Consider the following 14,022-nt stretch of genomic DNA (forward strand, 5'->3'; position numbering starts at 1 on the left):
CACTTTATCAGTGGGTTGCACCTTTTGTTTTGACAATTGTAGCCGCCTGCTATGGTACTATGATATGGGCATTTCAAAATGTACCTGGATGGCAGATGAGTACCTACAAACAAAAAAATTAGTTTATAATGTTATTTTTTTAAATTTATAATTAAAACTTCAAGACTGCCTCTCATAATTATTCTTAACTCTTATCTGAACTTTTTACTTTACTTTTGAGGAACATGTTCGGTCATCAGCGTTAAAATATAACATTAAGTATGAAGCCATGTTTATTTCATAACAAATGCTGTACAATATGAACATACATACAGTAACATAAATATAAAAATGCACGCTGTGCCTTCAGGTACTTTTAACATATCAAATTAATGATATCCCACAAATTGTTTTTGTGATTCCTCACAGCCACTGTGAAATGATCATGCAAAATATTTTATGCCTTCTTCAGAAAGAAATGGCACACTCATATAGTTTATGTATGGATTTCAATACACCAAGTTTTGTGAATTTTACAGTTCTTTAATGTTTGCAATATTATTGATTTTCCATTTCTACCCAAAGTGTGTAAACTGCTTGAATTTGAAATAAGTCTCAGCACTAAAGGCTACAAATAACAGTATTACAATGAAAACATAATGTAACAGTATTACAATGAAAACATAATAGAATATCACAGCCCATGTTTAAATGATGTATGTTGCAAAAATCCATGTAAACGTAAAAGGTTTTAAAAGTATGCTTCATTTCTAAGTATTGTAATAGTCAGTGGGCAAACAGACTGTGGTTCACATTTTCAACAATGTATCATGACTGTGTTCCACAAAGCTTTTTCAATTGATGCTAGTAATTGTCGTAACAGATTTTCAAACAGAGACTCGCATAGTAATGGCAGAAAACCAAGTTCGACACCTCATGCACAGCACTTTTCTGACCCCACTGAACACTGCCATGTTCTGTAACTTCAGTTGCTATCCATTTCTGAGCATAAAATTTTCATAAAGGGCTATTGTATAACCTGCTTTGATTTCTGCAACTTGTGCCACATTTTAGAAACCTGTTATAGCATTTGTCAGTCAACACTGTTAGGGACTCGTGGAAAGTCTGTTTAATAATTATGAAGATTGGACCAAGAGAATTAATTCTTTGTGTCAACCACAATGCTGTGAATAAGATTGCCAGTATATCCTTACCCTCATAGCTACTAGTCTCACAGGAGAGTGGGAGATACTCAGCAGAATTTAAAAGGAAGGGAGAGAAGTCTGTGGCAAGTTGAGGCTTTCAGATCCTGCTTCACCACACAGTTTTAAATTGTCACATGCAGTCAAGGTACTAGATGTCAGCAGGGCAAAGGTGAGAGCCAAATTGAAAGAAAATAAACAAAAGAAATGTAATTGAAAACTAGAGAAAGGCAAAGAAACAAGTGAAAAACAGCACAGAGTCTGATACTGGCAGAGGGTGGGAGGGGGGGGGGGGCAGTGGAGGCAGAAAGGATTATGTTAAACTAATAGGCAAGCAGCTCTAGATTGGGATGTAAGTGAAACAAGTGGTGGAAAAATTATCCAAATCCTTGTTACTTTATATGGAGCACGCTCACAAACAGTATGTTGTACATCGCTAATGTACAGTTGTCAGTAGCCATTCATTCCAAAAGTATTTTTCTTTTCTTCTTTCCTTCCTTTTTTCCCTCCACATGTGTGTTAACTGTGCTCCAGTATTTCATATTTCATTATGCTTCTTCAAATAGTATGTCAATGCCCTTGCCACAGTGGTAACACTGGTTCCCACCAGATCACAGAAATTAAGCACTGTCTTGCTCGTCTAGTGCTTGGACGGTCACTGTCTAGGTCTGCCGAGTGCTGTTGACAAGCTGGCTGCACTCACACCTTGTGAGGCCAAATGAGGAACTACACGACTGAGAAGTAGTGGCACTGGTCACGAAAACTGACAATGGCTGGGAGAGCGGTGTGCTGACCACGTGTCCACCTGTATCTGAACCTGGTGACACCTCAGGTCTGAGGATGACATGGCAGCTGGTTTATACTGTTGGGTCTTCAGGGCCTGTTCAAATGGTGTTTGTTTTTTATTTGTTCTTCAAATACTGTTAAGATTCATTACTAAAGTTTATTTTGAGACATTTACAAAATGAGTGGAATGAGGCAGTTGCCTTCTGCCTTTATTATGGTGTACAATTTATTTTCAGCAGCACTATCTCACTTTGTTACATTTTATCCATGAAACATTCATCTTGCAGTAATAGTTGTTAAGTCACTCATAATAATATAACTAATGCATTAGTTCAAAAATGGTTCAAATGTTTCTGAGCACTATGGGACTTAACATCTGAGATCATCAGTCCCCTAGAACTTAGAACTACTTAAACCTAACTAACCTAACGACATCACACACATCCATGCCGAGGCAGGATTCGAACCTGCGACCGTAGCGGTCGCGCGTTTCCAGACTGAAGCACCTAGAACCGCTCGGCCACACCGGCCGGCAATGCATTAGTCATCCATCATGTAGGTAGCATATTTCAGACTAACACTGTCTCAATCTTCTTCACACTACTGCAGACATAACATTCTCATTAAATTGGTCAGATCTTACAATATCTCTGAGGATGGATGCAACAGACTGGAAATCACACAGAGAAGGACTATCTGGCAGACTTCTCACTACTGTGGTATGTGTTCATTGGCAAGCAGTCCCTTTGATTTCCTTATGTACTGGAGGAAAAAGTAGCTAATCATGACTAGAGCTACCCCAAGGATGACAGTGAAGGCAATAAGGACACTTATGGCAGGACAGCGAGCTGTTGTGCAAATACTCATTCTCGGCTGGTTCTTCTTTCTTCCGCAGCTGCACCCTTTTTTGAGAGAGGCCCGTAACAGACTTGGAACGACTGTCCCCCAGAAGTCAGCATCTCGTGACAAGAATTCAGTGTTCTTTGTTCGTGAACCATTCAGTGTGAATACATACATTTGTCTTGAGCTGTCAACAAATGGTGGCCAAATTTGTGTGGTGGTTGAATTATCTTCATCTAGATTTGGATTCCTGAAAAATAATACAAAGCATTTATTAATTAATTGAATTCACCACACTGTTTAATTAATCAGTGAAGTTATTTGTAATTTATACATAAAAATGATCATTCTAAAGAATGTAGTTCATTATACTATTTATGTGTGGCTCAGTGGCCAGCTGAAAATCCAAACATTTAGCTCTGACTAATTGTAGAATTTGTTGCATCACTTATCATTTTTCTTGCATCATGTAATGGTTTGTGTCTGGAAAATTATTAAATGGCACCATGATATGGAATCCGTATGAAAAGTGACAAAATAATACACGTGAACAGTCAGATGTTGGCATCTTATGGGCACAATGTTTTGGCAAGTGATGACACTGCCATCAATAAGTATTCTGATGAGCTGACTGCTTAGGGGTTCGCACAGCACTTATCTCTTGGCCCCTCCTTCCAGGCTGTTGCTATGTTGGCTGTACATACCCAGCATATCCCCTCCACCCCCACCCCCTTCCCCCCTCCTCCCTGCTGACGCTTTGTTCTGCCCTCGATTTGCACCTTGGGACAAGTGCTTGTGTCACCTCCGATGTTGCTCCACTTGCCCCGAGATTTAGTTCATCTAGGTTAAGAGGATGGAATATTCCCTTCCTCTTCTTAATAGGACTAAGTACAGGTTCAAAGGCATTACTAACAATGTAGCCACTACCATGATTGATCAGTGGTTCCCTTACCCTAATCTCAATAGATTCTTTAAAGGCACAGTTGGTGTTCTCAGCAACAATATTCAACAGTACATGCTGTCTAACCTATACGTCTTGCCACATTGGTGGGGCATCTGATAGACCCTGGATTCCTGTAGTCTGGTCATGTTTGACACTACCAATCTGTGTCCCTATTTTAGCTGTTGGGCAGAAGACTATATTGAGTTCATATTTCTGGAGAATTCATTCTATCCTTCTGGATAATGCATCACAAAATGGAATAAATGCCATGGCTGCTTCCTGCTGAGGCTACACAGAGTAGCATCACTCACTGTAAAACTGATAGAAACAGAAGAGGAATCTCAGGAGGGTGTGGCCATTGCATTTATTCCATTTTGTTGCACATTATATTTACCTAGTATTCTGCCAATGAACCAAAGACTTCCACATGCTTCACTGTGACTGAGCCCACATTATCACTCTCTTTCATGTCATCACAAATTGTTATGCTCAGGTATTCGTAGGAGTTTACTGATTACAATTGTGACTCATTGATATTGTAGTCATAGGCTAATATGAAACTTCCTGGCAGATTAAAACTTTGTGCTGGACTGAGACTCGAATTCAGGATCTTTGGCTTTTGCTGGCAAGCACTTCTGTGAAGTTTGGAAGGTAAGAGACGAGGTATTGGCAGAACTGAAGCTGTGAGGATGGGTCGTGAGTCGTGCTTGGGCGGCTCAGTTGGTGGAGCACTTGCTCACAAAAGGCAAAGGTCTCAAGTTCGAGTCTCAAGCCGGTACACAGTTTTAATATGCCAGGAAGTTTCATATCAGTGCACACTCCCCTGCAGAGTGAAAATCTCGTTCTGGATAGGCCAACCTTTTTTTTTCCATTTTGGGGAGTGTGTAATTTTACACTTCTAAACATTTAAAGTCTTTGCACCACTTTGAAATGTTATCAAGATACAACTGAATGTTTGTGTAGCTTCTTGCAGGCATAACTTCATTACAGATTACTGCCCACCTGTGAAAAGATTAAAGCTATTATTTACATTGTCCACAAGGTCATTAACATACAACATGAACAGCCACAGTCCCACCACATGTATCTGTCGACACCTCTCCATCCAAGGTGACATGTTGCAGCTTTCCTACCCAGAAATTTTCAATCTAGTGACAAATTTCACTCGATAACCCATACAACGGTACTTTTGATAATCCTGTTTTCAGAAATTATATACTGCTACTCCGTGCTGTGGCTTTCAGGATGTCATGTGAGAAAAGTGAGAGTTGGGTTTCACACGATCAACATTTTCAGAATCCATTCTGATTGGCATGGAGGAGGTCATTTTGTACAAGATACCCCACTGCATTTGAAAACAGCTTTCTCAGTTGAAAGTCAGCAGAGGGGAGTGACAGGCCTACAGGTGCTTGGTTTGACAGCTGAAGTAGAGTACCACTTCAGATGGCACAGAGAGACTCAGTAATAGTGTGATGGCAACACCAATGAGAACCATATTTTGACTGCAGCATACATAATTTCTTCTCGCCATCCTGAATGAGACATCCCTAGTTCTGTTCCAGCTGAAAATGGTAGAAGTCAACTGACAGCAGCCCACAGGTGATCTGTGTCCAGCCTATTTAAACATTGGTCATCTAACAATACAGTACCTGTGTGCTCTGTAGCCATTATGAAGCAATTCTTGTGTTGTGCCATGCCAAACCAGTAAAGATTTGTACAGCATGAACATGGTGTGGTGATAGTGCAGCTTGTTCCCCTTTTAATGCCACACTACCTATGGTTTTGTGTGTGTTGTGCTTCGGTATGAGAGCTCATTTCCTGCACTCCTTGCACCCACATAAAATCTTATTCAACCTGAATCCTGTAGTATATCCACAGGAGTTGTGGATTTGAGAATCTGTGGATGGGGGTTCAGTTATATGTCAGAAAGTAAAGAAAGTAGATCTCATCACATGCAGTATGTCCAAAGGAATTGTGGATTTGAGAATTATGGATGAGGGAGACCAAGAGATGAATACACTAAACAGATTCAGAAGGATGTAGGTTGCAGTAGGTCCTGGGAGATGAAGAAGCTTGCATAGGATAGAGTAGCATGGAGAGCTGCATCAAACCAATCTCTGGACTGAATACCACAACAACAACATGGATGAGGGCTCAGTTATATGGCACAAAGTAAACAAAGTAGATCTCATCATGTTCTACTAATTGTGTACTTCAAGAGGACACTTAGCAAGGTGGCTGATGGTCCAACCAGAATCAACCAAAGTCACAAGACAGCCTGTGGTGAGTGGACTGATATTCCCAAACACAGAACACACTGATATTATCAGTCACAGGATACCACTTTTTTTTTTTTGGTTTTGTGAAGGGCACAGTTTTACATCTTTTTACATCTGCTACAATTTTATGTCTGCTTTTGTATAAAAACGCAGATGAAATGTTAAACTTGGTGCTGTCTGCTAACAATACCAGGTTAGGTTAGCAGTGAGGGAAAGCTGTAACTGCTGGTTGAGTACCTTCAGTTTGTATCAATTCTGGTAGCCCCATCAGACAACATGCCAAGTGCCCTACAAAGGGACTGTGCCCACTGTTCTTCAATTTTTCCAAATTAATGGTACACACAGAGCTTAGCCAGAAATGAAAGTGAGAGCTTCAGATGGCCAAGAATTTAGAAAGAAATAGCATTTTTGGTACAATTTGGATTTATATTACCATAGGTTCCTGGCAGCAGTTGGTGCAGTGGAAAGTGTTTGTGATGGTAATCCAAAGATTGTTGGGTCAAGTCCCTATGCATTTTTTCAGTTTTTTGCTACACTGCAAATAAAGTGAAATAAAGCACAATAAATTGTTTGTTAATCTATATAAATAAATCTCAGTTGCCCCATGTATGAAAGTTCAGCACTGGAGAATGGCTTGACCAATTTAGACAATTTTATTTATTTTATTTATTTATTTTGTTCGTGATTGTCAGGACAAGGTTGGTATGAAAGAAAATTTTTGGAAAATCCACTGAAAAAGTCAGAGATTTGGATGGTCTTCTTGTACGAAAATCTCAAAGAAGGAAATCGGATAGCCAATTTGACAGTCCTGCTGTTTTCATAACAGTGGCATATTCTGCATTGAATCTTGATTTTTGTGAAAAGAATACAATTGAAAGCAATATTTCGGTGTGGTATTGGTGGTGATCTCTGGTGTGTTGCAAAGATTGTATTGATGTCAGTTCATGGTATTTGGTGTGTTGCAAATATTTAATTGATTTCAATTTGTGGTTTATTTCTTTGGGAAAAAATGCCATCAGTGAGACATCGAAATACTGATGAGCATACAAGCAGTGCAAGCCAGCTACATGAATGTCGAGTCAATGAGACTGACGAAGAGCATACAGAGCGTTCGGAGGCATATCGAATAAGAATTTCTCAGTCACTGGGAGGAAATATATGTAAAGAAAGGGAAGGAGGCTATGGACAGAGCAATGAGAGAGGAGGAGATGGATAGAGTGAGTGTGCGGTAAGAGACGTACAGTGAGTGGGAGGAAGAGAATGGACAGAGATAGGGGGAGGAGGAGGATATGGGCAAAGGGAGGTATAGAGAGGAGAGAGGAGGAGGTTAGGACACATATCCGATAGCCATACATATTGAGCAATTGAGAAGCATTGCTGGGTTCACTAGTATTTTCATAAATGGCACAAAGAGGAAAGGCAACGGAATATTTGGGATTGCAAGTAAATTTCCTGGAAGGGATTGTAAGGTACACATGAGAACTTCATACATAAAGTTACATACTTTTATTACTTTGCACTTAATTATGCTGGGGTGATATTCGTCACAAAAAAATCAGAGGATGCAGTAATTTTCTTGGCATCTTGTACACATTACAAACACCATATTTTCACAATTACCTGGAGTCTTTAATGTTTCTACAGAAAACAGATCTTGTTTATATTCATAGAAACTTCTCTCTCATTGCACAGTTTGGCAGCACATTAGTAAAGTAAAAAATTGTGTAAGATTGTTGAAAGTTTCCCTGATTTTGTGAAGTAGTGATGACATACCCGTATTTCATCACGTACTTATCCACTGCTTTTTTTGAATGCTCTGTCCAAAATGAAGCTCTGCCTTTTCTTTTCATGTCTTATGAAAATATTTATAAATATTTGAGTATTATTTCCATTTAATTTGCAGTGTTAGTAACATAGAAATTCAACATAAAAAATGTTTCCACATAGAGACTCAAACTCATGACCTTCCAGTTACCATTTTGCCCTCTTTCTGTTGCGTCAACTAGTGCCTGGAAACTATGGTAAGAGAAATGGTTCATGCCTTGCCTGTGCCAAAAATGCTGCTCTTTCAAAATACTTTGCCATCTGGACTCCCACTTCTGTCATTTTCATTTCTAACCAAGTCCTGCATATACCACAAATTTGGAGAAAATAGGTCATGCTAAGTAGATGTGGCCCGTGCGCAGAGTGAAGCTGGTCTCGTGTTCTCACCCAGTCTTGACGAAGTTGGCCCACATGCGCAACATCTCGTCGGCCAAGTGGCGCTCCTCATCAGATTTGTCATCGCCATCATCGGCCGGAAAGAGCGCCGGTAGCTCGTCACCAGGCACGGCACCCATGAAGCTGGGATGGGGGGACCGTGCAGGCCGCACCGCCATCTCGAAGCGCCAGACGGTGGCACCACGCTTGGCAAGCGCACGAGACAGTTGCTCGGCACGGCCTCGCCCGTACAGCAGCCCGCAGAAGCGCAGTGCTGCCTCCCGGAAGCCGCCACCCCCAGCCTGCCCCCACGGCCGATACTCGTGCACTGCTGCGTCCACCACCGACTGGTCGCGGATCTGTGCAGCAAATGTCTCTGTCAAAACAACTCATTACAGGCCTGTTCAGCCGGATATCACTGGAGTCCATTGAAAAGCAACATCACTGGGTATAGTGTTTGCACTGGATGGAATGTTGGCTTAGCACAGTACTGCATGGTGAAAGTGAGGGTATGAAGTACCAGCCATGATGCAAAATATCAGAAAAAAGTAAGTGAATTAAGTAATTGGCCATTCCCCTATCTACAATGGGCTGAACATGTGGTGCAGGCTCTACTTTGGGAATTTACTGACAACTAACCCAGAAATTTTACAGGAATTTTTGGTTTAAATTGTACACTGCAGTAGTAAAGACTGATTTTTACTATAAAATTTACAATTTAATGAATTGAAGAAAATATAAAACAAAAAGAATTAATATCATTAAGGTACTCAACATGATGTCCAAAAGAACAGACGCCATTTTTATCCAGCACGCCACTATGCATCAAGATGAAAATGAATTAAAGACAAGAGCTGCCAGTGGGCATTGATTTATATCAATGGGGCGAGTTGAAAATTTGTGCTGGATCAGGATTCAAACCTGTGTCTCCTACTTACTAGGCAGATGTGCTGACCACTACACCATCCAGACAGTGGTCACCACAACCGCACTGACTACCCCAACATGCTTCCTGTCGGACCCATATTCTCAACTTATATCACACACTACTGATGTAGTTACAATTTATCCCACTGATATACAGGGTTATTCTAAATGATGGACCCTTTTTCAACAATTAGTATGTATCTAAGTACCAATTCAAAATGAACTAGCATTATACCAATGAAAATAGAAAGTTTCGAAGTTTTTGGCAGGTGGCGGCAGGCAGTGATGGTTTCAGAAGCGGCTGGTAAAGTTCACGTGGCAATAGGTCCATTATTCGATTTCACTGTCAGTTGTGAGTGTGGAGCACAAGGTTTTCTGCATTTTTGAGTTTGTGAAAAGTGAGTCGCAAATTGCAGTGCACTGGGTTATTTCATACCAAATTCAGTATTCGACCACCAACTTCCAAAACCATTAGCCATTGGTTTAAGCAGACTGGGAGTGTGTGCAAATGGAAAAGCACAGGCTAACCGTGTGTGTCAGAGGATGATGTCTGACAGATTCTAAAAAGTTTTGTGCGCAGTCCCAGTAAGTTTACCCATAGAGCCAGTCGAGAATTTCAAATACGCCAATGAACTGCATGGAAAGTTTTGAGATGGCTTTTGCTGTACAGGCCTTACCGATTACAACTTGTCCAGGCTCTCAACCCCAATGACAAAGAGAAGTGTCTCGCAATTTGTGGATGTGTGCTGGCCAAGATGGAGGATGATGCATCTACAGCATGTAATTTTTAGCACCGTAATGGAAAATTCAACAGACATAATGATCGCATATGGGGCTTGGAAAATCCACATTCACCATTGCAACATGAAAGAGACTCACTGAAGATCAACATGTTTTGTGCCATATCCCGTACAAAGGCTTATGGATCTTTTTCTTTGTAAAAGAACTGTAACAGAAATCACGTACCTGGACATGTTGGAACAACATGTTATGGAAGATTCCCAGGACTTCATTTTCCAACAGGATGGAGCTCTGCCCCATTGGCACTGTGAACGTATGAGGCTTTTTGAATGACTCCCTTCCTCAGGGCTAGATCGGTCACAGGGGACTCTAAGACCAGGCTCTGCACTACTGGCCACCAAGGTCTCCTGATCTGGCACCCTGTGACTATTTCTTATGGGGTTACACGAAGGAAGCTGTTTACATGCCGCCTCTACCAACCACTCTGAACGATCTGCGGAACCGGATCACTGCTGCCGTGCACTCGGTAACAACAGATACACTTTCGTGTGTGTGGGACAAGTTTGGCTACCTTGTTGGTGTTTGCTGTGCAGCCAACAGTGGCCACATTAACACTTATAGCATTTATCTTATTTATAAGTATTAACTATTTATTAAAAACTATTAGCTACAAATTACGAAATTTATAAATTGATATCAAACATTATGAAAAAAAACTTCAAAACTTCCTCTTTTCATTGGTATAAAGATTGTCCATTTTGGATTTGTATTTGAATAAATACAAAGTTTTGAAAAAGAGTCCATCACTTAGAATAATCCTGGAAATCAATGCCCACTGGCAGCTACTGTCTTTAATTCCTTTGTGTCTTCATTCGTGGTGGCTGCAGGATCAAAATGGTGACGGTGACCAATGATCCTTTCAGTGCAGATGCACATCCAGCTCAAACTCTTACAGTAATTAGCAAGATGCCATGGGTAATGAGGCCAATGAGCAGGGGCACTACATCAGTAGTATCTGATTTGAGAATTTCAATCTGACAGCAGGCATGCCAGGGTAGTCCGTGTGGCTACGATGACCACTGTGTCTATACGGCGTAGTGGTCAGCATATCTGCCTAGTAAGCAGGAGACCTGGGTGCGAATCCTGGTCTTTCAGCTTGCCCCATTGATATAAATCAATGCCACCTGGCAGCTAACATCTTTAATTCCTTTGTGTCTTGAATAAGTATTTTAATACTGCGAAGCTGACCTTGGGGAAGATCAATTTGTGTTTCATAGAAATTGAGGACCACTTGAGGTAGTACTGACTCTATGGCTTATCTTAGAAGAAAGCAAAGAAAGCAAAACCCATGTTTAGAGTATTTGTAGATTTGCAAAAAGCTTTTGACAGTGTTGATTGACATACACTCTTCGAAATTCTGAAGGTAGCATAGATAAAATACAGGGAGCGAAAGGCTATTTACAGCTTGTGCACTAATCGGAGTGCAGTTGTAAGAGTCAAAGGGCATGCAAGGGAACCAATGGTTGAGAAGATAGTGAGACAGGACTATCTCTAGTGTTACTCAATCAACACATTGAGCGAGTGCTAAAGGAAAGCACAGAGACACTTGAAAAGGGAGAAGAAATAAGAACTTCGCAGTCTGCTGAAGACATTGTAATTCTGTCAGGGGGAGCAAAGGGCTTGTAACAGCAGTTGAATGGAATGGATGTCTCTTGAAAAGAGGTTATAAAATGAACATGAACAAAAGGAAAACAAGTGTGATGGAATGTAGTCAAATTAAATCAGGAGATGCTGAAGGAATTAGATTAGGAAGTGAGACACTAAAAAGTAGTAGATGAATTTTGGTATTTCAGACGGAAAATGTCATCTAATGATGGCCAAAACAGAGGGTATATAAAAGGCAGACTGCCAATAGCATGAAGAGAATTTCTGAAAAAGATGAATTTGAGCATTAAGAAGTCTTTTCTGAAAGGTATTTGCCTAGAGTGTAGCCTTGTATGGAAGTGAAGCATGACAATAAGCAGTTGAAACACCAACGGAACAACAGTTTTTTGAAATTTGGTGTTACAGAAGAGTGGTGCAGATCAGGTCCGTACACTGAGTAACCAATTAGGAGATGCTGTATCGGGTTCAGGAGAAACGAAATTTGTGGCATAATTTGACTTAAAGAAGGGATCGGTTGGTAGGACACATCCTGAGGCATGAAGGAATTGTCAGTATGGTAATGGAAGGAAGTGCTGGATGTAAAAATTGTGGAGGAATACCAACATTTGAATATAGTTAGCAAGTTCAAATAGACATAAGTGGTGGTAGTTACTCAGATATGAAGAGCCTTGTAATATAAAGACTAGCATGGAGAGCTATATCAAACCAGTCTTTGGACTGAAGATAACAACAACAACAAAAGCAACACAATGTTCCTTTCCATGAAATCCAATGTGAACAGACCTTCACAAAGGAAATTTAGGGCACTCCATGTCTGTCAAATAACTAACCTGGAACCACAGACTTTAGGTCAGCATTAACCTCCATGTGGCATACAAACCAAATGGATTTATTAACGGTTTAATATTATGAGAAACACAATTTCAGCCACTTAGGGGCACTGAAATAAATCAGTGGTGAATGTTGAAAATTTGTGCCGAACCGGGACTCTCTAGAATGGTTGCTTTGACCATTCGAGACATGCTTCCCATCCAAACCAAATTCTCAGTCTATAATGCCCAAGTAGCACCACCTTCTGTCAGCCACGCTGCTCATAGCAAGAGTACGGAAGACGTGGTGCCTCCACATTGCAGGTACCTATGAGCTGCCCTCACTCACATATGCATGTTGAAATGTGGTGTCTGTTCTGTCAGACATACTCAACAGGTCACCACATTTCAATATATGAGGCACTGAGAACTATAAGGGCCTAAGGTAGAGAAACAAAGTTTTGAGAAAAATAGATATTTGTGAAAATCAGTTTTACACAAAAACCACCAGTCTCATAGGTCTGACTTGTTTTTTTTAGCAAAGTCTCAGCATCCATATTTTCTACGACAAAATAATGAACACATTTTATGTTATGAAATTCACATTTCCATGCACTGACTAGTGACATAGTATCTTATGATAGTTGTAAAGATTGTAATTAATGTGACACTAGAATCAGCATAGATACTAATGAACCACACACAGAATTATGAACTATTTCAACACAGCATGGTTCTTGTTATAATAACTTTCACTAAGCATATTTCATAGCTTGAGACCCAGATAAAACTGAGAATAGACCACTGATTATGAAGTACCACTACTAAGGGCATGATGTAGACACTAAATTTGTTGTCCGCTCAAGACAACAATTTAGAGTGGAGCAGAGCAACAAAATTATGCTTTATGGAAATGAATACCTGACAAATTGATGAGACTACTTTTCATGAATGTTCATGTACACAGTGTATGTCTACAGACACAGACAAAGTTGGTTCTCAGTAAGATCAATAGATGTTAGGAGTATGCAGACATTCCAAAATCTCAAAATTGTTGATGGTGAGCTTTCAGTGCTTTATTTCAGTGCCCATAGGTTACTGAAGTCCTGTTCCTCATAACACCGTAACTGTACTGCCGTTCAACTTTACCACCAGTGATATCTGCTCTGTCAGACATGTCTGACAGAACAGACACCACATTTCAATCAATAATGGTTCAGTCATGAGAAAATTATTTTTAAAAATTAATCTCTATGACTATTTCATTAGACTAATAATTATTACATCATCCTCTGCGAATAAAGGCCTTTTCTATTCTCTCCACATCCGTGTTGGACAACATGCATGTTTTGCTCTCCAACTACAATTTTTACCTGTCCCACTCCACACCTCCACCTACCGCCAAACTGAGGATCCCTCGGTCACTCTGATTTGTTCTATCACACCTTCTTTCTTTGACTCCAGTTGTGCCATAAATTTCTTTTCTCCCTATCTGAGTTAGTAACTCTTCGTCAATTAATCTATCAATCCATTCAGTCCACAGCATCCCTCTTTAACACAACATTTCACACATTTATGCTCTTCTCTGATTCAAGTATCATCTAAGTATTACTTCCACATAGATGTAAATGCCAGACAAATATTTTGAAAAA

General features: G+C 40.3%; 1 protein-coding gene and 1 non-coding gene across 2 annotated transcripts in view; both read right to left on the reverse strand.

Annotated features, from left to right (window-relative positions):
- Positions 1-271: 271 nt before the first annotated feature.
- The window catches only part of LOC126412581 (cholinesterase 1-like), a 266,699-nt gene continuing 252,948 nt past the window's right edge, over positions 272-14,022 (reverse strand). The window contains exons 6-7 of the mRNA XM_050082232.1: positions 8,241-8,587; positions 272-3,057 (exon numbers count right to left, since the gene is read on the reverse strand). Of these exons, the coding sequence (XP_049938189.1) occupies positions 2,679-3,057; positions 8,241-8,587 (726 nt within the window). The 3' untranslated portion in view covers positions 272-2,678. The remainder of the gene's footprint in view (positions 3,058-8,240; positions 8,588-14,022) is intronic.
- On the reverse strand, positions 9,128-9,200 carry Trnat-agu (transfer RNA threonine (anticodon AGU)). The gene has a single exon. It is a non-coding gene; the product is annotated as a tRNA-Thr (tRNA).

The sequence above is a fragment of the Schistocerca serialis genome, chromosome 7, assembly GCF_023864345.2.
Source record: "Schistocerca serialis cubense isolate TAMUIC-IGC-003099 chromosome 7, iqSchSeri2.2, whole genome shotgun sequence".
Lineage (NCBI taxonomy): Eukaryota > Metazoa > Arthropoda > Insecta > Orthoptera > Acrididae > Schistocerca > Schistocerca serialis.